Below are 25,149 nucleotides of genomic sequence, written 5' to 3'. Positions count from 1 at the left end.
AAAAATGAAATTTCTGCTTAAGAAATGAAGATACGCAAAAGGAATCGAAAAAGAATGAAAAAAATGTGTCTGAAAAGGTTTAAAGAACGATGATGGAATTTCATAATGCAGGGGTAAAAAGGAAGTGAAAACAATAAAGGAAGGGTTATGCGAGGGTATGCAAAACTCACGAAAAGTACATTTGGGAAGTTTTGAAATTATCAAGGGGTAAACAGTAATTTTCCCTAATAATAATAATAATAACAATAATGAACGAAGATATCAGCAACGAAGAAATAACAGACGTCCTCTGGAGGCACATACAACCCACCCCATATAAACGCACACTCCAAGCAATAGCTTAACAGAGGAGTCACAATGCAACGAAAGCTCATGTCGTGTGTGGATGCATGTGTTTGTGTGAGTGGGTGTCTAAGCTTCTTTTCTGGCAGAAAGCTCAGTATGCACACATGATAGTATGATAATGCTGCACCAAGCAAGCAACAACCAGCCAAAAATCAAAATTTTGAAACCCAAGATGTACTGAAGATAGAGAAAGGAATCACATTATAAACACAAACAACCCTCCCCATATACACGCACACTCTAAGCAATAACTTAACACACAAACAACCCTCCCCATATACACGCACAATGTCAGCAATAACTTGACAGAGGAGTCACAGTGCAACCAAAGCGCATGTGTTTGTGTGTTCAATATAGAGAAAGGAATCCCCTTTCTATTGCTTAAGAGTGAGCTTTCAACAGAATGAGTGAATGTAAGAGAGAATTGAGAGAATTACCATCAACCCCACCATTGGTGGACAGCGACACCTTGATCCCTGAGCTTGCCGTAGAGAGCCAAGCATTCCCAGTACGCTCTTCTCCCCTTGCGCCATTGTGTGTTCTTGCACTCCAGGAACAGCTCGTCCACCAGCTTCACCGCCTGCCTCTTCAGCATCTCCTCCACCACATCTGCCTCCGCTTTCATCACTACATACTCCTCCTCCTTCACATTGTTCTTCACCCACTTCACCACCGCCACCGGTCCTTTCCCCACCTCCTCCACGCTTATCATCTCAAACTCGTGGTTCTTTGTCGGGTATCGCTTCTTGAACCACTCCGCCGTCGTCGCCGCCTGGGATGGGAGGCCAACATCCACGAAAACCCTTCTTGGGTAACCATCCAGGGAATCTCCGGTTAAGTCCGGAAGATATGAGTATTTCCCCGGCTTCGTCTTCCTCGACGGTGGTGGCTCCAGGAGCACATCCTCCAATCCATCCAGCACCACCTTCTTGGCCTCCGACACCGTGAGAAGCCGCCGTGCTCCCATCTTCTTCCCATCATCGGGATCTACACTGGAGATCTTTCTCAACCCAACAACAGTGGACTCAATCCTCCGGATGTAAACCATCCTATAATTCGCCGGCACTCGGAAAGGCTCCGCCGGGTGAGTGATCACCCGGAAGGCAGCGATACCACCAACCTTGAGCGTCTTATCAATGGATTCCCCAAACCCATTCCCAGCAAACACGAAATCAACACCGGATTCCCGCCCCTCAGCCACAAGATCAATCTGGCTACCCTTCAACAAAGGAAGAAGCCATCCCACTGGACCGCCGGAGAAGACGGCCTTATCACCAGGCTTCAGTAAACCCTGGCGACTTAAATCACGAACCACCATCGTAAGCAAAGCCGAATCCTCACCTCTTCCGCCACCATCGGAGTACACATTGCCGCCGGCCATGAATCGGAGCCACGGCAGCGAGATCATGACGATGACGAGCATCACCGACCTTGTAACAAGGCTAATCAGTCGATGATCCGGCAAACGAATCACCAGCCGATCGTGGCCGATCTCAATGGCGCCAGCGCCGGCGCCGGGGCCGGTGCGGGAGCTCTTCGCCATTGTTCTCGGAGGAGGAGAAGAAGAAGAAGAAGAATAGAACCAAGAGAAAGAGAGATGTATATAGAGAGAGAAGAGAAGAAGAAGGGGCGTGGAAAATGGGGGGTGAGAGGGTGAGATTAGCGGGTGCAAAACCGGGCAGCGGTGTGGTTACCGCCCACAAGAGCAACACGAGATTGAACTCCGGTGACGAGGAGCATCATCAACCGTTTAGCACGCTCGGCTTCCATGCTCCCTGATCTTGATCAGACGGCGGAGATCTTCTGATCCTTAGATCATCTTCGTTCTCCGCCGTTGATTTCGCCGTGGGGGTATTTCGGGAAAAGTATACTTTTTTTTTTTATATTAAAAGGATGAAGGGGTATTTTGGAGGGAGTCACGAATTTTATAGGTGATGAAGATGACGACAAGAAGGGTATAAGTGGAATTTCATGTATGAGAGTTTAATTTTAATTAGTCCTATAATTAGGGTTTAAGGTTGCGATTAAGGCGGGGGTTTAGAGTTGTGAATTACGTTTGACCCAATTATTTTAGGGAAACGCGTTCTTGCTATGAAGTAAACAGGTTAATATTGTTTTTTTATTTTAAATTAATTTTGTAATTTTTATTTAAAATTATTTATGAGCGGTTGTAAAAATTTCAGAATTTTTTATAACAATTTTCTTTTTTAAATACATAATATATATTTAACCAGGCGTTTCCTTACCGTGTCCAATGAGATGGGCCAGCCTGGGCCCACGCAATGACACGTCATCATCAAGTACCCTTGTTTCACGCTCGACCGTTAAAAACAATTATCTCAAAATAAATAAATAAATAAATAAAAATAGGAAAAAAAAAAACCTAAAAATAAAAAAAAAACACTGAGTTTCCAATTATACCCTTATCATCATCTCCTCTCCCATTCCTCGACTATTTATACTCCCTCATCTCCACCTTCCACTCCGCATTCCCAACCTTGTCTTCTCCTCCTCCCTTTCCCGAAATACCCCCAGGCGAAGCCTACCGTCTTCATCGACGGTGGAGACCGTAGATGATCTAAGGATCGATGATCTCCGCCGTCTGATCGAGATCTGGGACAATGGAGGCGGAGCGGGCGAAGAACCTTATGCTCCTCGTCGTTAGAGCTCAAAGCAATCGTGTTGCTCTCGTGGGTGGTAACCACACCGCTGCTAGGTTTTGCACTCGCTAATCTCACCCCCTCACCCCCGTTTTTCACGCTCTCTAGTTCTCTGCTTCTCTTCTTCTTCTTCTTCTTCTTCTTTGAAGATCTCTTAGTGTTGTTGTTCTCTTTCAACAATGGTGAAGAGCCCTAGAGGCATTCGCCGCCCTGCTGAGGGCTACGCAGCCGGCTCTATCGAGGTCGGCTATGACCGTCTTGTGATCCGTTTGCCGGATCCGCGGCTGATCAGCCTTGTTGCTAGATCGGCGTTGCTTGTCACCGTGATGTTCTCGCTCCCGTGGCTCCGCGCTATGCTCCGGAACAACTCAGTTGATGCCAAGATTGGGAGTGTTGAGGACTCTGTTTATCTGCCAATGGTTGTCCGCGATCTGAACCGACAAGGCTTGTTGAAGCCTGGTGATAAGGCGGTGTTCGCCGGCGGTGCTGTTGGGCGGCTCCTCCCTCTGCTGAAGCGGAACCAGATAGATCTCGTGCAGGAGGGGTATGGATTGGGTGTTGATTTCGTGTTCGCTGGGAATGGGTTTGGGGAATCTACTGATAAGGCGTTGAAGGTTGGCGGCGTCGCCGCCTTCCCGCTCACCGCCGATCCGGCTCATCCGTTCCGCATACCGGCGAATTATAGGATGGTGTACATCCGGAGGTTTGGGTCCACCATTGTTGGGATGAGAAAGATCTCCAATTTAGATCCGGATGATGCGAAGAAGATAGGTGCTCGGCGGCTTCTCACGGTGCCGGAGGCCAAGAAGGACGTGCTGGATGGACTGGAGGATGTGCTCCTGGAGCCACCGTTGGCGTCGAGGAAGATGAAACCAGGTAAGTACTCATACCTCCCGGACTTAACTGGAGACTCCCTGGATGGCTATTCGAGAAGGGTGTTCGTCGATGTTGGCCTCCCATCCCGGCCGGCGAAGAGCGAGGAGTGGTTTAAGAAGCGGTATCCAACGAAGAACCACGAGTTCGAGATGATAAGGGTGGACATAGTGGGGAAGGGAGCAGTGGCTGCGGCGCAGTGGCTGGAGAGCAATGTGAAGGAAGAGGAGTATGTGGTTATGAAGGCAGAGGCGGAGGTGGTGGAGGAGATGCTGAAGGGGAAGGCAGTGAGGCTTGTGGATGAACTATTCCTGGAATGCAAGAACATGCAATGGCGCAGGGGGAGAAGGGCCTATTGGGAATGCTTGGCTCTCTATGGCAAGCTCAGAGATCAAGGTGTTGCTGTCCACCAGTGGTGGGCTTGATGGTAATCCTTTCAATTCTCTTTTTTGATTCTGCTTGTTGTGATGAGAGCTCATCATGAGCTTAGGAAAGGCATCACCTTTCCTGCTCTTAAGTCTTAAGTTCATGTGTGTTTTGGTTTGGGTCAGTTGTTTCTTGTTTAGTGTTGAACTAGTGTGTCTGGATAAATAAGAGCTCTCTTTCTCTATATGTTAGTGAAGAAGCTCTGTGTGTAACCTTGGAGAACTTTGTTTTCTGCACCTGCTTGCTATGGTTTTTTAGTTTGGGTTATCATATTAATGAATATGATGAAGTGTGTGTTTTTGTTGTCTTAATAATGCTATCATTTGGACTAGTGTGTGTATTCCTTGGAAAGGAGTTTGTGTGTATGTGAATTGCACATTTGTATCTTGAGCTTTTTTTGCTTCTCTCTCTTCACTAAAACAGTGGGATTTGTGTGTTGATTTTTTGCATTGGATTAATTTCTTGACCTTCTTGAGCTTATTTTATATTATATCTCTCTGCTTTTTTAGGACCATAGGGTATATGTGTTTGATTGATTTGCATTACTGTACTATATTGAACTATTTGTATTTCTCTTTGCTTTTGGAGCTATTGTTTGAGTGACTTGTAATTTGGACTAGCATGTGATGATTTGTAATATGGTGTTTAGTTCTAATAATGTTTTCATTTAGACTAATATTATAAATTTGTCGACAATGAGAATATGAATGAGAATATCATGTAGTATCATTTAATTGGTAAAGAAGCTCATACAAAAGTATCTTCTTTAATTTATGTAAAATGTGCTCATTGTGTGTGTGTGTGAGATATCTGATATTATAAAAGTTGTTTATTTGCTTGACATTAGTATATTGAGCTCCTTTTTTCCTGTCTTTGGTTTAGACCTGTTTTTTAATTAGTGTGACTAGCATGTGAATGGTTATGATATGCTTTTTAGTTTTATATGTTTGTAGAAATTTTGATTGTATTGGTGACTTTATTTAAATTATGAAAATGAGCAATCTTAAACAACTTTGTTTATTTGCATGTTCACTCTTTAAATCTCTCAGATGAACTGAAGCTACTTAAATCATATTTTATCCTGGCAATATTCTTGTCTTAGACAAGATTAATTAATTAGTGTGACGTGGCATTTGGAGTATCAAGTGAATTATTAGGATGTGTTTCGTTTTAAATGTATCATCAATGTAATCATCTGATGTACTTTATCTTTTATGTAGAAATTTCTCTTCTTTTTTTTTTATTTATGATATTTGTTGGCTTTTGTGTATTTTTAGGAATTTTATATGGAGGAAAGGGCTAGTATAGGAGTAGTGAGGATAAGAGTCTTCACATGGTGTGTTTATCATTGTGATGCTCCATGCTTGGTTCATTGAATGATAGTCTCTGGTACTGTTTCCAGTGTCTCCATTGACGCTTGTCTGGGATCTGATGATATCTTTTGCTTTTCTTTTGTTTTTATGTGGATTTATGCCACCACGTTTAGCTTTAGATTTCTATTACTTCTTATTTTTTGCATTGCACCTTGAATTATTGATACCTAGGTCCTTTTGTGTATGAGTGAGGTTATGAGTTTCACTTGTCTACCGTCAAATTAGGTGGTTAGGTGAAAGACCAATGGTATGTTTAAAAAATGCATAGATATCTTGTACCTTTTTTGGTTTATGAAATGGCATTTAAATCTTGACGGAAGTTGGGTCAGGTTAGGGGAAGATAAATGGTATATTTAAAAATTTCATAGATGTCTTGTACCTAAGATAAATAATATATTTAAAAATTTCATAGATATCTCGTATTTTTTAATTTATTGATACCTAAATAATCCTTTGCGTATAAGTCAGGTCATGAATTTCACTCTTCGCTATCTTCATTTGAGTGAAGACGAGTGATATATCTTTGAAATGCCTACCAAAATTACTTTACAAGCTCACTAAAATTTGTTTACAGTGAGTGAAGTCTAAATTTTGTCTTGAATGAGTAGTTTTTTATTTTTATTTCTACAGTTTCATTTTATAAAATAATTGAAACAACATATTCTTTAATAACAGAAAACAAGAATAAAAAAATTCTAACAAAATATTTTGTTGCACTATTTCAATGAAATGTTTTTCTTTCGTTTCTAAAATATTTTCTCTAGCCAGAGGACTTTGATTCATCAACAGCGATCCATTACAAAAAAAAAAAATAAAAAATTGATTTGAGGGATTTTTATTATTTGATACAGTGATGCTAAGGAGCCCGCAATATAAGAATGGGATTGTAACCTAATTTCTATACCATTTAGTGGGGATGTATGACTGGATGTTCAATTCATCTTTATTATATATATATATATATATATATATATATATATATATATAGAGCTTGTGATAGTTATAAAAATTAAAAAAAAAATTCTCTGAAATAATTAAAACAAATATGCTTCATAATAAACAAATGCAAAATAGAATCTTTTTATAAAACTAAAAAAAAAAAAAATATTCAAAACAAAGCGGCCCTACCGAAGTTTTGGTAAATTCCATGGATATCTTGTAAAATCAATGGAGAACGTCAAAGTAGTTAGCTAAATTTCACGGTTTTGTCTACAAAATAATTCAACTCAGCCAATGCTGAGCGGACACGTGGCCTCCAACAATAATTTTTTGGTTATTATACAACTTCAAAAACAAAAGTTTATTAACTTCCGGGGATCTTGTCGCAAAATCAATAGAAAACTGATAACTAATTCCCTGAGCACTTGGGGTTTTATCTGCAAATTAAAAAAAAAAAAAATCTAACCAATGAAATAGCAATATAAATCAAGCACGTGACTTTCACGCGGTTAGTAAGTGAACAAGTGGCAACATTGACCCAATTTCAGGGCTTGTTTTTTCAACTCATGTGTCTCTTGAATTCACGTGATGGATGATTGATTTACAGTTAAACAACTAACGTATTTTTTAGAATATGTGCAGTGATTATGTATAGATGCCCCAGCGCTCATATAAATATAGATTTTACTTCTATTTATTTTGTTAAGGCTTGTATATACCTCTGTCTTTTTTAGCGGTCTAGCAGCTTATCTTACCAAAAACAAACAAATAACAAAGGGGAATTTTTAATGACCCATGGGTCTCGTTTGTTGTTTTGGTTGTTTCAGTTCTGAATTCATTTTATGCAAGATTTAAGGTGAAATAACCAAGAAAATGTTGATTGTACTGATTAGTGAGGGTTGTGTGTGCACGTGTGTTTTTGGTAAAAATGGGCATAGAAATTTTGGAACGCTTCTTACAGTTGCAATGCTTTCTTTGCATTGTCTTTTATATTTCTGTACTTATTTTGTAAATGATTTAATGTAGAAGAAGTAAGATAAAGGAAATCTTGATTTTATTGGTTCATGAGTTTTTTTTTTCCCTAATTTAATGTTTCAAGCATCTCATTGCTTTTCTTTGTTTGTTTGCTTTCTTGTGTTTAAGGTTTTAGGAAATGCTTTTTTCAACTCCAATGCTTCAAGAATCTTTTTAATTGTTTAAATTCTTGTTATGGAAATCTTGATTTAATTATTTATTAATTTTTTTGACAAGAGAAACAGATAGCCCGAAGGCCCTACTAAACCGTCAGGAGCATGCATAAGTCTCGGTGGAACAAGTAGAGGTGGGGCCCGTGCACACATGGGCGTTGGGACCACCCGCACACAACTACCACTCACATCTTCCAGAAATGTGCCCTCAGCCGAGAATCAAACTCTCACCACTTGGTAAAGAGCTCTATTGGTGACCATTTATCAATAGACTATTTGGTCATTGGCGAAATCTTGATTTTATTGGTTGATGGATTTAAGGTTTTAATAAATGCTTTTTGTCATGCCTTAAGAAACTCTTTGTTTGTTTGAGTTCTGAACTCAGTATTTATGTTATTGATGAGTTCATGTAACATATTCAGGTAGTTTGTGAAATAAATTGGTTCCTTTTTAAACTAAAGTTTTAATATAATTGTTCTCCTTACAGAAATTTTTTTTGCTCTTAGTGATAAATTTTGTTCTAATATAAATTGTTTCTCCATGTTTGTGGTCACCCAATATATTTCTGTTGTGTGACTTAATTTTTTTCATTTTTCGAACATCATATCTATGATAGTTATGGAAACTTGGTAGCAAGCTAAAACTTTTGGAGAGAAAGCAATTCAGTACTGATTCAAGTCCTATATGCATTTTTATTGTTGCATAAAACAACATAGTTCAAGCAATGAATGTTTGATTTATTGCTATCAAGTTTGATTTATTTTGAGAGAAACTGCATCAAAAGTATGCATCCGTATGCAAATAACATGTGTTTGATTTATTTTGAATGTTTAATTTTCAAATCAAAATTATCCAAAACCAGACTTTCTACTCTGATTGTTACAAAACCTTTCTTCAACGGCCTAAATTTACTTGGCATGTAATTACTTTGATTTGCTATTCGAATTTATTGCAAATTTGATTTGTTATATGATTTTAATATGACTCTCAATGGCAATGTATTCTCAAGTTCTTTATTTTTTTTTTCGTATCAAAATATTCAGCTATGCTTATTGCAACTCTCAATATTCTCGAGTTCTTGATTTTTTTTCGTATAAGAATATTCAGTTTATGCTCATTGCAACTTTGATTTGCTATACGAGTTTATTGCAACTCTCAGTATTCTCAAGTTCTTGATTTTTTTCACATTGCAATATTCAGCTATGTTTAATTACAACTTCGATTTGCTATACGAGTTTAATGCAACTCTAAATGGCAATGTATTCTCAAGTTCTTGATTTTTTCATATCCAAACATTCAGCTATGCTTAAGGAAGCTACTAATGTCAATGGTTCAAATAAATTTCTACAATTTTCATTCAAAACAAGTTGGATGGTCTGTTTGGTTTATTATGCTTTAAGAAATTTAACTCACACTTCAAAGACTCATCGGTTACATGAAATTCTCATTCTAATGAAAATTGTTGCATTCTTCGAATCATTCGGGACTCAAAAATCTCTGCAAGATGAAGAATCTTGGGAGGAATAATGCATCAATGTATTCTGTTTACAAAATTGTTTTTTGTATTATTATTTTCTATGAACAATGCACTAATGTATCATGTATCGCAGCGAGAAAACTCGGCGTATTTCTGAAGGTTGTTGACTGATGAATGGGGATAAATTGGCTCACAAGGATTAACTTCGATTCGAAGGTAAGTCTTTTTATACATAACTTTATAATGTTTTATTTATATTATTTTTGCAAAAACAAAATGATGAAGGTATATATGTGAACTGTGAAGGACAAAGAAAATGGCAAGTATGATAATTTTAAAAAAAATTCAGGGATCTATTGATAATTTTGCCAATAAAATATCTTGAGGTAAAAAGATGAAAAAAGTAAATTGTACTTTCAAAGGGGGTAAAATGTAAAAACAATAAATAATTGCAAAAAAGTCCTTCTCTTGGGGTTTGCTGATAAGAAAAATCAAGGTCGGCAATGGCGTTTTCCATGTCATTCGGTGCGAGAGCGGCGATGGGGTTTGAGAAGCAGGTCCTCAAGGCCGGCAATGGCGCCACACCTCTCCGAGGCCAAAGCGTCACCGTTCACTGCACTGGCTTCGGTCTCTCTCTCTCTCTTGCTCTCGATCTTCACTTGTCCCTTTGTTGTGGATCTTTTCTTTTTCTTGCTTTTGATCTTTTGTGTTTTGATTTATTTATTTTTGGCTAATTTTTTTGTGAATTTGATTTATTAGATGTCCTGTTTAAAAAAAGGGATTAATTTGGATGTTTGATTCGGTGTATTTTTCTTTTTCCCTTTTTTTCCCTTTGGGTTTTCAAGTTTAATTGTTTGATTTCTAGCTTTTAATCGTTTGATCTCTAGCTTTTAATCGTTTGATCTCGTTCTCTCTTGATTTTGTAGCTATATTCGAATAAAGATGGAGTTTGGAAGAGTAATTGTTTGATATCTCAGTGTTAATCTCGTTTTGTTGGAAACCCTAATTTTTGGCAAATCAGTGTGCATTTGTTTTTGGTATTTTAACCGTTTGATCTCGTTCTCTCCTGATTTTGCTGCTATATTTGAATAAAAATGGAGTTTGGAAGAGTAATTGTTTGATATCTCAGTGTTAATAGTATGATCTCATTTTGTTGGAAACCCTAATTTTTGGCAAATCAGTGTGTATTTGTTTTTGGTTTCTAAGAGTAATTGTATTTTCAGGGAAGGATGGTGATCTCAGTAAGAAGTTTTGGAGGTAATTAGGCATCTATTGGTTTCTTCTCTATGAATAGAGTGTAAGAAAAGGATGATCAATAATCATGTTGGTTTGGTTTTTTGATTATTTCAGCACTAAAGATCCTGGGCAGCAGCCATTCACTTTTAAGATTGGCATGGGTTCCGTCATTAAAGGTGGTTTGATTATTCTTGTCTTCATGTAGTTTATCGGCATTAATGCACGGTTTGAATGCACAATTTTACTCATGCTGTTGAATAATCTAAAATATAAAGATGTGATATTTCTTTTTTGGTGAATCTTGCATGCAGGACATATAAAATTAGTTTTTTTTTTAATGATTTTTATTTGCCACATTACTATATTTCAAGTTCTTTGAATTTAAGTTTCTGTATTTGTATGTTATATGCTTCCCTTTTTTTCTCTCTCTCCTGTGTCACTCATAGAGCCTTTGATTTGAAATACAATGCCAAACTTTACATGTATTAATAGGTCGACTTGCTCAAATCTTACTTCAGTTTTGCCAATTTTCTTAAGCTAGTTTTATCATAATATTTATAATTCTTAAGGGTTACAATCTTCAGAATGAGCTCCATAAGATTGTCAACTAGCAAAAAGCCCTTCCATCTCTTATTGAAAGCAACTTTGGTGTGCTGAAAATTCAAGTCAAGCAAAATACTGAATATGAGAAGATCTGAATTGTATAAAGGGAAGAACTTGTTATTTTACCTAATCGATGTGTGGAGTGCCTGCAATGAACAGTGAAGATATAATAGATTGAGCTTGCTTTCTCTTCTTAATTTGTTGGGTTTCATAAATCTGATATTAAGGCAGCTCCTTTGTTTTTGTTTTTGTATTAATCTGATGGGTACCAATGCTTTTGCCATTTGTTGCAAACTGAAAGTGTCAGTGTCTGTGTATCAATAAAGTTTCTATTAGCATAAATGCATTTGCAAAATTAAGAGTATTTTACATGTAAACCTGTTGTCTAACCCGGTGGTAGATGTTGGATTAACCATGGTTAATTACCCTTGTCCCTTAACGAAGCCTTGCAAATGTCTTCTTTAACCCTTTATAATCTAAAAAATGTGAGTAAATTGGCAATTGAAAATTGTCAATTGTGCACTTTTTGTCATTGACCCTGAATCTTATGTGCACAAGTTTTAGATTACAAAATTGTAATTTAGCACATTATAAAGTATACAACCTGGTTCAGCGAAAGCTTATGTAAACATACAAGAAAATTGTATAACAATTTATTTTTATTGTATAACAGTTTCTTTTAGTGTAATATGTTTGGCTATTTCAGTAAATGTTCTTAGGTTTTACAGCATAACATATGAAATTTGACTTAGTACATGTTTCTTTGTCATTTGCAGGTTGGGATGAAGGGGTTATAGGTATGCAACTGGGAGAAATTGCTCGGATTCAGGTAAAATCTGATGTACAGCATCATAGATGGATTCAATTAATCTTTTTTTGTTAATAATAAGTGTACTCTACAAACAAAATTGGATCTAAATTGATAGATAAAGCAGTTATTAATGAGCTTCTAGTGAGACAATGTTTGTTTAGTCAGCAAGGATAATCAGGCATGAGGATGCAGTGGAGCATCTAAAGCAAAGTAGGGCATTGTTGCTAAGTAGGGAAATATTATTCAACAAATTACCATCATTATGCCATGTTAGAATATCATCTACAGGCTTTATGAGCATGACCTGTATGTCATTTGCTAAAACCTTTTAAAAAGTTTATAGTTGAAGCAGATGTTGATATGTGATCATTTTTCAAACATAACAACACAACAATTCTGCAAAATCTGTACCATTCGTAGTGTGATACGCAGAAGAAAAATGACTCTGTACATATTAATGATAGTATTTTTACCATGTCTTTAGGTATCAAAAGTACACAATCAATTTCATTTTGCTAATTCAGCACTGTTATCTGATAATAAGTAGATTTTTATTTTCCGTATTACTGCTCCATTAGAACCAAATTATGTTTGACCCAAATCTTGATGATCTCATATGTTAACTCAGTTGTTCCTGAGTTGTTGAGTAGCTACATTCCTTGGTTCTTGTTTTGCCAAGCAAGCATCGAGTTCAAGTCACTCTGAATTCATTGTTAATATTAAAGTATGATATCTTGTCATATTGAAGTATGCTGACTTAGTATGAAAACTTTTTACAGTGCTCTCCAGACTATGGGTATGGACCAAATGGATTCCCAGCATGGGGGATACTCCCCAACTCTGTTTTAGTTTTTGAGATCGAAGTTCTCAAAATCCAGTAAACTATGGAATCCAGTAAACTATGAGACATGTATCTTACGGAGGTAATCGTAGCATCTCCTGCTCTCACTTAATAATACCTTTGAAGTTAATCCGAGAACAGGAATTTCGGTTCATATTAAGCATCTTGAGAAATATATAACTCAAAATTCTTCTATTTTTATTGACTATGAAGCTCATTTTCCATCAAAAGATATACACTCGAATTTCAGTTGTTTGTGTTGGTTATTTGTTTTATGAAACTGTATATAACAAGGTTGCTTTTATAATGTCTGCTTCTCTAGTTCTTTTTGTTGATTTTTTTCATTACACTCCCTGAAATTTCTGTATTTATAGATAACCTACTCTTTTCTTTCCTAAATGGTGTGCTACTCCCTGGAATCTTCCCCTTGTGCAGATTCATCAATGGGTAAAGAAAATTTTAGAGAAGGTAAAGAATATTTCTGATATTTGTTGATTATTTATTTATTTATTTATTTATTTGTGTGGTTTGCAATTTTTTGGGTTGGGCATTTTTGTTCTCAAATATACTTTTTTTTTCGTCTAAATTAATACCAATACCATTGTCTTCAACTGCTACCTTCTTAACTTGTTAATTAAAATTTTCACTTAAGAACTGCATTCATAATAGAAGGATAGTAATGCCCTTCAGGGAAATTGTCAAGGTGGTTGTTTGTCTATTTTATTAAAAATAAAAAAAATAAAATAAAATTGAAAACTCACCTAATAGTAAACCTTTTTTTTTTTCCTCTTAGATTCAAAGTTGGTTTTGTGTCTTTTTCAATTCATTGTCATATAGGCAAAGTTTCGATTTTACATTTTGCTTTTTTGGTTTAGGTATTTGCAGTAAATCAAAAGTGGCAAAAGTTTCTTTAGTTGTGTATAAAAAATTAGGGGCAAAAAATAAAAAAATAAAAAATAGGGGTGTAAATAAAATGGGTTAAGTTGAGCTTTGTCATGTGAAGCTTGGCTTGCTACTATTTTAATTGAACTCAAGTCTATTTTAATCAAGCGTTAGCTGCGCTTGAATTCATTTTAATTGAGCCCGAGTAAAGCTTGAGCTTATGTCAAGTTTTATGAAATTCTAAAGTTTAGTTCGGCTCATTAGCTCGATGAATGATGAACGAGCCCGATTAAGGTTGATTGTTTTGTTCATAAATAATACATCATTATTATTAAAAACAATGTTGTTTTTAAATAATATTAAACTTTTTACCAATAAAAACTATAAATTAATCTTATATTTTGTTTGAACTTGTATTAAAAGGATGTGTAATATTTTTGTAGTACATTTACATTATTATTAACGATCCTATAAACAATCATATTAATATTACTATAAACGGTTTTAAAAATGTTTTATATAAATGATTTTTATAAATAAATTTATTAATGATTTTATGAATGAGTCTTTTAATGATTCTTCAGAACCAACCTCTAATGATATTATAAATAAGTTGTTTATGAGTTTTAATAAACCAAGTTTGGTGGTGTTCAAAGTCGGCTTGTTTACTCGATGAGGGTAGACATCGAGGTTTGGAATCATTCGATTCGTTTATTAAGCCGAGATAAGCCTTTAACAAGTTGAGTTTTTGAGCTTTTCATGAAGGGAAGATCACTGGTGGTCATAACAAAAAAAATTTATAAACTTTTTTGTTTATATTTCTAAATTGATCTGGAGTTGGATAATATATGATATATATAGAAATTTGAGTTTATTATATATATATATATATATATATATATATATATATATATATATATATATATATATATATATATATATATGATATTGTGTGGAGTTTGTTGTCGATTTATAAGGGAAACTTACCATTGCACAAACAAATATAAATATTTTTGAGTATTGCTTCTTGAATTAAAGGGTTTCTGCAAATATTTTATATGTATATATATATATATATATATTGTGACGGTGACTCAATTTAAAATATATAAATATATATATATATATATATATATATATTTTAATAATTATAATTCCATTTGATAAATTTTAGATAAATAAATTTTGAGAAAATTGGTTGCATATTCTTGGAAACAGCGTAATTTCTAATATGTTATCATAAAAATTGGTATTTGCTTATATATTATGACAAAATTTATTTATATTTTGAGAAAACCCGGGTGTTTCAGAGGGGGTTAAAAATGTGGGATTTAGAAGATAATTTTAAATATAGACATAGATGATCAAATTAAGAGTTAATTAATATAAATAAAAATTAAATAATTTAAAATAATAATAATTTGCTTTTATAATATTAATAATGTTAAAATTTTAATTATTACTTTCTCCATTTCTATTTATATGTTACAAATTCATATTTTTTTTTTTATCTATCATGTTTGAATATCAAGAAATATTTATTATTTCTTTAAAATTATTTTTAACATTTTATTTAATTTTTTTTAATTAAATATGAGAGAGAAATATAAATATATAAATTAGAGATAATTTTAAAAAATAATTAAGTTTTTTAATATGTGAAATTTGATTAATTATGATAGATAAAAATGGAAATTGCTAAAAACACCCTCAAAATTTGCAATATGCACAGATTTTCCCCCAAACATCTAACAGTGATTGATAGAATTAATTTGAAATTTTTTGGACGAAATTATCACTTGCGTGGGAAATTGTGGCAAGTGTGACAGGGTTTGACTATAATGCCCTTGGGTGCAATGAGTTTCTATTTAAAAATGAGGCTTCTATTTAAAATATGAGGTATGAGGTTCTGTTTAAAAAATTAGTTTCCTGTTTAAAAAATGAGTTTTCTATTTAAAAAAAATGAGTTTTTTGTTTAAAAGAAATGAGTTTTCTGTTTAAAAAATGAGTTTTCTGTTTAAGAAATGAGATTTTTGTTTAAAAAAATAAGGTCTCTGTTTAAGAAATGAGTTTTCTGTTTAAAAAAATGAGGTCTCTGTTTAAGAAATGAGTTTTTTTGGGGTGTATTTATCACCCCCAAAATCTCTTTATTGCAGTTGGGCTGGGCCAGTGAGACAAAGCATGCGGCTCACAATCACAGTCACGTTGCATGAAAAATGGGATTTCAAACCCTAGAATTTTGATCTCCAATTCGATCTAGATCTCGATCTTGCCAGAGAAAAAGGTGCAACCTTTCGATGCCTTTGCTCGACGATGAGGAGTGTGCGGTCTTCCCCGAGGTCGACGACAAAGAAGATGAAAGAGATGAGGTCGACGACAAGGAAGACGATGAAGACGAAGACGAAGACGAAGACGGCGAGATCGAACCCTCATCGGCGCCGCTTCCTCCCTCCGTTCCCGTCACCGACTTAGGCGGCATGGATCCAAACCCCACGAATGATCCCTAACCCTAACCCTATTCGCTATCCATGTTGCGGTCTCGCGATCGAGAATGGTTCCGTTCGAGTTCGACTCGTCTTATCCAGACGTCGCCATCAAGACCTCACCACTCCGACCGCCGAGGAACGCCGCCAACCGGATCGCCAACGCCGACAAAGATTTCTCCTTTAAGACCCCACACGAGCAGGGCCACCTCGAGATCGCTCGCCGGGATCTCGGAGCTCGGTGCTCAGCGTTCGCGTGAGATCGCGACGATGAGATACTCAATGTCCCTACTCAATGAGGGTTTCGTTTAAAAATGAGGGTCTCGTTTAAAAAATTAAACTCTCTGTTTAATAAATGAGTTCTCTGTTTATATGCTTGTTTGTCTTTGTTTAACTATCGATGTTTTTGTTTAATATATTGCTTTTACGTTTAAAAAAGTGTTTAAATATCGTTGTTTCTATTTAAATATGTACGAGTGACTAAGATTAATTGGTTTTTATATCCTGGATTAATTTATCACGTAAATATTTGTTTTTCTGTTTAAATAATAATGTTTTTGTTTAAAAAATGAGTTTTATGTTTAAAAAAATGAGGTTTTTGTTTAAGAAATGAGTTTTCTGTTTAAGAAATGAATTCTCTGTTTAAGAAATGAGTTCTTTGTTTAAAAAATAAGCTCTCTGTTTAAGAAATGAGTACATGCAAAAAAAAATGTAAAAAAGAATAAAAAAAATGTATGCAAAAAGGTTTAAGGACAATGATGGAATTTCATAATGCAGGGGTAAAAAGAAAGTGAAACAATAAAAGAAAGGCTGTCAGAGGTATGCAAAACTCACATGGGTTGTATAAGAAGTTTTGAAATTATCGAGGGGTAAACAATAATTTTTCTTAGATAAAAATGAACGAATTAATTACGACAAATAAAAATGAACGGAGAGACTAACTCATAGTTCATGAAAGAAAAGTTCTAAATATGTTTGGCTACTAAACGCAAACCGAACACTCTTGAACCCGGATTCTTCAACGCATGGAAAGCGCAAATCCCACTAAAAAAACAGAGAGAAGAGAAATATTTTTAATTTTATACCACGACTTCAAAGCGACTTTTCTTTTTTGGGTTTCCGTGGGAATCAAAGACAATTACTTCCATAATCTTTTTGTTTCATCATTCATCGACTTTTAGTATTCCATAAAAATGAATGCATAGTTATGACTTTTGATGCTTTTTTATGACCAAGAGACTTTCACAACAATGTTTCTTAATTGACTATTTGAAATTTTAAAGAAAAACTCTCAATAAATTAAAATCTTTATTTGGTCAATGTATTGTCTAAATAATATTAGTTTTCTGTGATTTTTATTTTTTTTATTTTTTATAATATGGGTAAATCATTTTGAACCCATTTTATTATTATGATTATTATATTTTTAGAATATGCACAAATCATCTCAAACATATACATTTTTTATTATTACGTATAAAATTATATAATAGAAAAGAGTCAAATTCTCAATCTTTCATCTGAAAGTCAAATGCTTTAAGCTATTGTTATGGTAGTTGTTCATTGTTATTTTATTCTTTATTTTAATGATTAATATTTTATATTTTTTAAAACTTCACAAAATATATATAGAAAGAGGTCGTTTTTTTTTTTATAAACATTCATAGAATTCAATTCTATAAATATTCGTATTTCAGTCAAATCATATTTTTTATAAACAATGTGTCCTCTATAATGCTCCACCATCGTAACATATATAGTACTATCAATAATTTGAAGTAAGATGTAAAATTTTATGGTGAAAAATAGAATATACAATAATATGATTTGAACGATCTATTGTTGATCTAAACATCTGCAGTTGATTATATATATAAACGAATTTTTAATTAAGAAACAAAACATTGAGCGTTGGAATATTCTTGTTATCGGTTAACGTCGCAAGCTTTTTTTTTTTTTTTAAAAAAAAATTTATTTTTAAATGATCACATGGCATGAAGTTACTTGAAACCAAGCTTTATTTTATTTTATTTAATTTTGGTAATGATCACATGAAGTTGGAAAACCAAGAAAACATGGTCGCGTGGAGTGTGCAAACGCGCCGTGAAAAGTAGTAGTTCCCATGCGTTTTCCAGGGAATCCCAAGCTTTTCTTTCTTTTTCACAGTTTTCACCTTTTTCATTCTTTTAAATTTTTTTTTTTAATTTATTACATTTACTTTTGATCTTAATTTTTCTTTCTTAAATTCAAAAATAAAAATATCGTTATCAAATTTTCTCTTTTAAATAAGTGTGACATTTGGAATATATATATACACTTCTTTATAAACTATATATATATATATATATATATATATATATATATATATATATATCAAGTTATTGATGTATAAATAAATATATATTATATGTAATTTAATATGGAATTCGAAATTATAAATATATTTTGATAAAATAATTTACTAATTTGATTTAATTATTAACTATTTTTAAAATCATCAAATATTAGTTAATATTGATCATTAATTAGAAATTATTATAATAACTCAAATTCTAAAAATTCCATATAACATGCAAATTCTTCTTTGTAATAAAAACCTTAAAATAAAAAACAAGGTCACATTATTAACAAAGATAAAAATGTATACAACTAGTTTTGCATTCACTTAAATAAATATAAGTTAAATATGTAATTAGTCTGCATGGTTTAATAATTTTATAATACAATTATTATTATTATTTATTTCCCATAATAATATTCCATAATAAAACACATAATTAGACTGTTGGCATATGATATATACATTCAATAATATATATACATTCTCAAATCTTGAAGAAAGTAATTTCACTACCACTAATAACAGTAATATGGAATTGGCCTCTCATTGGTCCACTTCATTGGAATCATCTTAAAAAATTATCTAGATTCAGAGCACCTTTTATTTATTTATTTATTTAATATTAATTAATTATTATTTTGTCTTAAATACTCAGTTAGCATCCAGCCCGGCTTATTCTAACTTCTCAAAATCTCTCACACAATAAATAAATAAATAAATAATTAAATAATTAAGTAAATAATTACTATGAAAACATGAATTTAGAATATATGTTACTGTGAATTTAGCATAAGATATAACTTCATTTTATTTTTTATCTTGGATTGTTATCATTCTCATCATCCCAAATAATATAAAAAAAAAACTATTATTCATTTTAATCACTAAAATATAAAAATTTGTGTTCACTTTGAATTTTAAACTATGCAAGTTTATTAGCCTCATTTAAATCTACTACTATGTATTAAACCACCTTACATATCATATTAAATGAAGAGACTAAATCAAATATATTCATATAATTCAAAGCTATTTATATATATATATATATATATATATATATATATATATAGTCCAAAAGTTGGTGCTAATAATTAAATGTCGGTATAGGTGACTCTTCTTAGTTGTCATCTTCAATGATGTTTAAGTATCCAAATGGTTATGCATGAACATTAAGGGCAGCTTCCAAGTGGCTGGGAAATTGGAATCCTATCCCATGTTACCCACTAAAGTCCATATGTAACACTTAACTATCACCCATGACTATTTATTAAAAATAATAATAATAATAATAATAATAATAATAATAATAATAATAATAATAATAATTTCCTGGCTAGCTTTCTTTTAATTTTATTTTTCTTTGTGGTCTATGGAACAATGTTTGATGTTATAAATTATGTTAAAAATGTTTTTTAGAAATTTTTTATTTATATGAAAAAGCTCATTCACAATGTATATCATTTAATATTTATATAATATAATTTTTTTTTATTTTTTTATAAGACCCATATAATCAATCCACTTTTTCAATGTATATATGTATCTCATACCTAATAATATGAATTTTAATAAACATTCTATATGTTCTACCAATTTTTAAAAACAATAGTTTTTCATAATAATCATTTTCTAATAATATATTTATTAAGCCAAAGGTACAACTTTTTTTTATATATTTTATAAGCACATATATATATATATATACACACACACACTGGAAAAAAAAAAGGTATATAAAGTAAAATAAACTGAAAAACTAGAAAGAAAAATAGAAAATAAAAGCAAGTAATAAATAAAATTAAATTTAGCATTTACCTCTTGTACGGAAGCATCCAATCCCACCACATTGCTTTCAAGTAAAGCATTCAACACGCTGCTTAACTTTCACTTCAGATCTCTCTCTGCTTTTACAAATATACACCTATAAAACCACAAAATTAAACAAACATATATTCTTAGATTATTTATTTCTTATGCCGACCTGATTTTTGGCTTAACATACATGTTTTCGAGTTTGTTGCTTATGATATAATCCCTAAATATATATGTTTTAAATTTATTTCATTGAAAAAAAAAATTCTAAAACAACTATTTATTATACTAGATTATTTAATTGATTTATATATAAAGTTTTATCCTTAATTTAGATTGATATAAATTTCTATCATAAACCAACGATAATTTGATCTTTTCATATCGAATATCCTGTATAAAGTGTTCGTATCTTATTGAGATGACAAATTCGAATCTCAACCTGCACAACATAAGGCTACATATATTATTAAGTTTATAATTACGCTCCACATATATGTTCGCTTTGACACTTGGCTTATTTACGTTTTTTTTTTTAAATTCTATTATATCAAATACTTCTATGGAAGATATAAACATATAATAAATATATATATATAATTTTTTTTATATATTTGTTATACACCAAAAGAGAAACTTTACAATACATATATATTATTTTAAAATACGTTAATGGAATAAGTTTGGAATTTCCCAATAATTTGCGAATATATATAAATACAATTATTTAGAGAGACAGAAACCATATAATTCTTTTATTAGAACTTTCCAATAATTTTCACGCTTAGCCAAAAGGATCCGATGCCGCTCCAGTGCTCCACCATTCAATCCAACGGCTCAGATCACGCGAATCGTGTACCACTTCCAGAAACCCTAATTCCCTAAATCAGACTGCCTCTGAGCCTTCTCTTTCCCTGAATTAATAATAATCAACACCGCGTCTCACTCAAAGCATAAATCAAACCCCAGTTCACCACCACCCACTTTTCCGCGTTCCAGACGGTTGTGCTCTTTTGCATTTATACCCCTCTAAAATCTATAATTATGCACCTACCCTCATATACATATATATAATATAGAATTTACATTTCCTATGGATGTCCATAGATAAGAAATCTATGAACGTCATATGATCCAACGGCTGACATTGATGAACTGTATCACGAGTGATTATATTGTTTCAAACAGTAATTACTATTTATATTGCTGTAGTATATACTGTTCATCAATGTTAGCCGTTAGATCAAGATCCAACGGCTGATAATGAATATTCATAGATTTCTTATTTATGAACTTCCATAGATGATTGATCCTCTCTCTCTCTCTATATATATCCTTAAAAAAATTAAGATTTGCGTATACACACACAAAAAGTAGGCTTGGATTTCTATTTTATAAAATAAATAAATATATTTGTTTTTTTTAAATAAATATAGTCAGTAGGTTCAATACTCATATTTTTTTAAATTTTTTTTCTTGATTCATCAATTTTGTAGAAATCACAGACTTTAAACTATAAATCATATGTTTACAAGAGTCTATACTACTTTGACTAACCTGTTTATGATCACTAAATATTTAATTGACGCCATGATATACACACATAAATCTTAATTTTTAAAGTGTAAGAGTATACAAGTTTGTGTGTAATTTAATTCAATTTATTTTATTTTATTATTTTTTTTTCTAAAACACTTGTTTGTAAAAACCTGCAAAAATTAAACAAAAAAGAAAAGCTCAAAATACAAAACTTTTATAAAATAAATAATTTTAACGAAAACCTTCTTTAAAAAAAAAAATGAATCAAGAATTTACTTTTATAAACACATTTACTCAAATATAAATTTTAAAAATGTATAATAAAATCAACAAACAAATAAGATCATATATATATATATATAATTTTAAATTTTTACAGGGGTATAAATGTAAAATAGTTATAATTAAAAAAAAAATAATAATAATAAAAAATAAAAGCAAAACCCTAGAATCCACCGTCCCCAGGAGCACCGTGTTCTAAACCACTATAAATTGGGACTCTCTCTTCCTCAACCCATGCTCATTCCCAACCCTAATCATCATCATCATCATCATCAACAACAAGCATTGTTTTCTTAGTCTTATGGGTCACAGGACCAACGTTCCTCACTACTCTTCCATAGCTTTTGCTCTCCATTCTCATCTCTTCGTTTCCAGCGAGATGAACCCTAACTCCAACTGGCTCTAATTTCCGTTTCTCACTACTTTCCCAAATCCCTAATTCCCCCATTTTTTTTACTTCTTCTTGAAATTAATTACCAAAATTATAGAAAATTTTTTTTACCTGATTTTTTTTGGAGAATCAGAGTGATGGGAATCAAGGGTTTCGTCGAAGGCGGCATCGCATCGATCGTTGCTGGATGCTCGACGCATCCACTGGATCTCATCAAGGTTCGGATGCAGCTCCAGGGTGAGTCTTTGGCTCCTAATCCCGCCGCCGTGCACGCTCTCCGGCCGGCGGCGGTAGGGTTTCATACCACTGTTACCATGCCACACATCACGGCGGCATCGACTGCGCCGTTGCCGAAACCTGGGCCGATCTCGGTTGGAGTCCAGATCCTCAGATCTGAAGGTACGGCTGCTCTGTTTTCCGGCGTCTCCGCCACCGTGCTCCGTCAAATGCTCTATTCCACCACTCGGATGGGGTTGTACGACATGATGAAGAAGAGCTGGTCCGGCGATGCTGGAGTTCTCCCGCTCCACCGCAAGATCGCTGCCGGTCTCATCGCTGGCGCTGTCGGCGCCGCCGTTGGTAACCCCGCTGATGTCGCGATGGTGAGAATGCAAGCCGACGGAAGGCTCCCAGCCGCGCAGCGCCGGAACTACAAGAGCGTCGTGGATGCGATCGGACGGATGGCGAGAGAGGAAGGGGTGACGAGCCTCTGGCGGGGGTCGTCGCTGACGGTGAATCGGGCGATGATCGTGACGGCGTCGCAGCTGGCGACGTACGATCAGGCGAAGGAGGCGATCCTCCGGCACCGCGGCGCCGGCGCTGACGGGCTTGGGACGCACGTCGTGGCTAGCTTCGCTGCAGGGCTGGTGGCGGCGATGGCGTCGAATCCGGTGGATGTTGTGAAGACGAGGGTGATGAACATGCGCACGGCGCCGGGAGAGGCGCCGCCGTACGCCGGAGCACTGGATTGCGCCGTGAAGACGGTGAGGGCGGAGGGGGTGATGGCCCTTTATAAGGGTTTCGTGCCGACGGTGTCGAGGCAGGGGCCGTTCACGGTCGTGCTCTTTGTGACGCTGGAACAGGTTAAGCGTTTGTTCAAGGACGTGTGATCAGCCGTTGGATTTGAAATGGACGGCTCTGATGATGTTGATGATGATGATGATCAATTATGCTTATTTTCGAGAATTATTTTTCTTTTTCTTTTTTTTACTTTTAAAAAAAAGGTCGTGTGTTGTTCCTTGTTTGTTGGGAGGTGTTTTGCTGAGCTGGAATTTTCCATAATTAATTAAAAAAATATATGTTGGTTTTTTTTAAATGTTGTTCACCGTTGGATTTTGGATGGAGGGCTGTGATGGTGCCAATTAATATTATTTAAATTTTGATATATATATATATATATATTTTGTTTTAAACGTGTGGTCCTTCTATTATTTAATTTGTTATTTAAAACAATGTTTTTCATGTTATGCGGAGGAGGTTTTTTTAATTAATAATTATTTATATGTTAGTGGTTTATTTTATTGATTTTTTTTAAAGCACGTGGCATGTGGGAGTGGGGTCCACGAAGTTAGTTCACATGAACTGTCTTTTCTCTTTGAAAAAATTTGATTTATATGAAATTGTATGTAATTTTCTAATTATTTTTGGTTGAAATATAATGCTCCTTAATATCAATTAGAGTACCTAAAACTTTTATTAACTTTAATTGGTTTTTTAACCAAACTTATAAAATATTAACTAATTATAAGATTAAAACTCAGTAATTACAATGCCAGTTATTTAAATATTATAGAGGTGAATAAGCAAAATTACTTTATATATTTATTTAAAAGGCTAATTTTATATAAAATTTTATTTGAACTAATGAAAACATTAAAAGTCTGGTTCACTTAATTGGACAACATCATAGAAAAATAATATATTTTTTTATAGCCTCTCTTGAGTCTTAAAATTACATAAATATGAATTTCCAAATATTTTAAAATTTTATTTATAAATTATTGGTAATATATTCATTTATTCTTTTCCACATTTTAGTTTCCAATTATTAATAAAATAAATTTACATGCTATAATAAATATCAAGGTGAGTTAATAAATGATTGCAACTTAGGCTTGTAATTATATATATATAAATAACAGTGGTTGAGTGGGATTAAATTTTTTACGGCTAGGTCAAGATCAAATGGTTGAGATATAAATACTTTGTGTTAATATTTATAATTCATCAAACTTAACACTATTGATAGAATATTGTCCAGTGAAATGAATGATGTCAACCGTTGGATTCAAATCGAACGGTCAATAAAAAGAAAAACTATCTGTGAACACCCTTCAAATACTAGTCCTATATATATATATATATATTTATGTCATAAAAAATTTATGAGGATATATGCATAATTTCAGAATTTTTATGTTATATTTTTCAAAATAATTATATTTCATATAGATTTTGTTTTTTTATACTCTCCGAGTAGAATCAGCCAGAAAACTTCTTAAAAAATAAAAAAAGAAAATGAAGAACATAAATAATTTATAATTTCATAAATTTTTTAAAAAAATATATTTTTTTAAAGGTAATAATAAATAAATATGATTTTTACAGAGGTTGTATTAGTAATTATGTAGGGGTATTTAGGTAAT

General features: G+C 33.3%; 4 protein-coding genes across 4 annotated transcripts; 3 read left to right on the top strand and 1 right to left on the bottom strand.

Moving 5' to 3' along the window:
• Positions 1–520: 520 nt before the first annotated feature.
• Positions 521–2,506, bottom strand: LOC120282646. The gene has a single exon (XM_039289482.1). It carries the CDS (start codon positions 1,886–1,888, stop codon positions 785–787), a length of 1,104 nt encoding a protein of 367 aa, XP_039145416.1. The 5' UTR covers positions 1,889–2,506; the 3' UTR covers positions 521–784.
• Positions 2,507–2,815: 309 nt separating this feature from the next.
• LOC120282372 lies at positions 2,816–4,688 on the top strand. Its single transcript, XM_039289179.1, has one exon. The coding sequence runs from the start codon at positions 3,185–3,187 to the stop codon at positions 4,301–4,303; it is 1,119 nt and encodes a 372-aa protein (XP_039145113.1). The 5' UTR covers positions 2,816–3,184; the 3' UTR covers positions 4,304–4,688.
• Positions 4,689–9,746: 5,058 nt separating this feature from the next.
• On the top strand, positions 9,747–13,078 carry LOC120281727 (peptidyl-prolyl cis-trans isomerase FKBP12). Its single transcript, XM_039288422.1, has 5 exons — positions 9,747–9,907; positions 10,504–10,537; positions 10,631–10,692; positions 11,896–11,948; positions 12,710–13,078. Exons 1-5 carry the CDS (start codon positions 9,784–9,786, stop codon positions 12,809–12,811), a joined length of 375 nt encoding a protein of 124 aa, XP_039144356.1. The 5' UTR covers positions 9,747–9,783; the 3' UTR covers positions 12,812–13,078.
• A 9,519-nt stretch (positions 13,079–22,597) lies between these two features.
• LOC120282470 (mitochondrial uncoupling protein 5-like) lies at positions 22,598–23,819 on the top strand. The gene has a single exon (XM_039289294.1). It carries the CDS (start codon positions 22,642–22,644, stop codon positions 23,611–23,613), a length of 972 nt encoding a protein of 323 aa, XP_039145228.1. The 5' UTR covers positions 22,598–22,641; the 3' UTR covers positions 23,614–23,819.
• Positions 23,820–25,149: the final 1,330 nt, after the last annotated feature.

This window comes from Dioscorea cayenensis, chromosome 18 (assembly GCF_009730915.1).
Source record: "Dioscorea cayenensis subsp. rotundata cultivar TDr96_F1 chromosome 18, TDr96_F1_v2_PseudoChromosome.rev07_lg8_w22 25.fasta, whole genome shotgun sequence".
In the NCBI taxonomy this organism is placed as follows: Eukaryota; Viridiplantae; Streptophyta; class Magnoliopsida; order Dioscoreales; family Dioscoreaceae; genus Dioscorea; species Dioscorea cayenensis.
This window is presented reverse-complemented; position numbering and strand designations above follow the sequence as displayed.

Coding starts and splice junctions, on each gene's coding strand:
- LOC120281727 (XM_039288422.1), top strand. CDS start 9,784: ATGGCGTTTTCCATGTCATTCGGTGCGAGAGCGGCGATGGGGTTTGAG. Junction 10,693..11,895: donor CATGGGTTCCGTCATTAAAG/GTGGTTTGATTA, acceptor TGTCATTTGCAG/GTTGGGATGAAGGGGTTATA. Junction 11,949..12,709: donor GAGAAATTGCTCGGATTCAG/GTAAAATCTGAT, acceptor AACTTTTTACAG/TGCTCTCCAGACTATGGGTA.
- LOC120282646 (XM_039289482.1), bottom strand. CDS start 1,888: ATGGCGAAGAGCTCCCGCACCGGCCCCGGCGCCGGCGCTGGCGCCATT.
- LOC120282470 (XM_039289294.1), top strand. CDS start 22,642: ATGGGAATCAAGGGTTTCGTCGAAGGCGGCATCGCATCGATCGTTGCT.
- LOC120282372 (XM_039289179.1), top strand. CDS start 3,185: ATGGTGAAGAGCCCTAGAGGCATTCGCCGCCCTGCTGAGGGCTACGCA.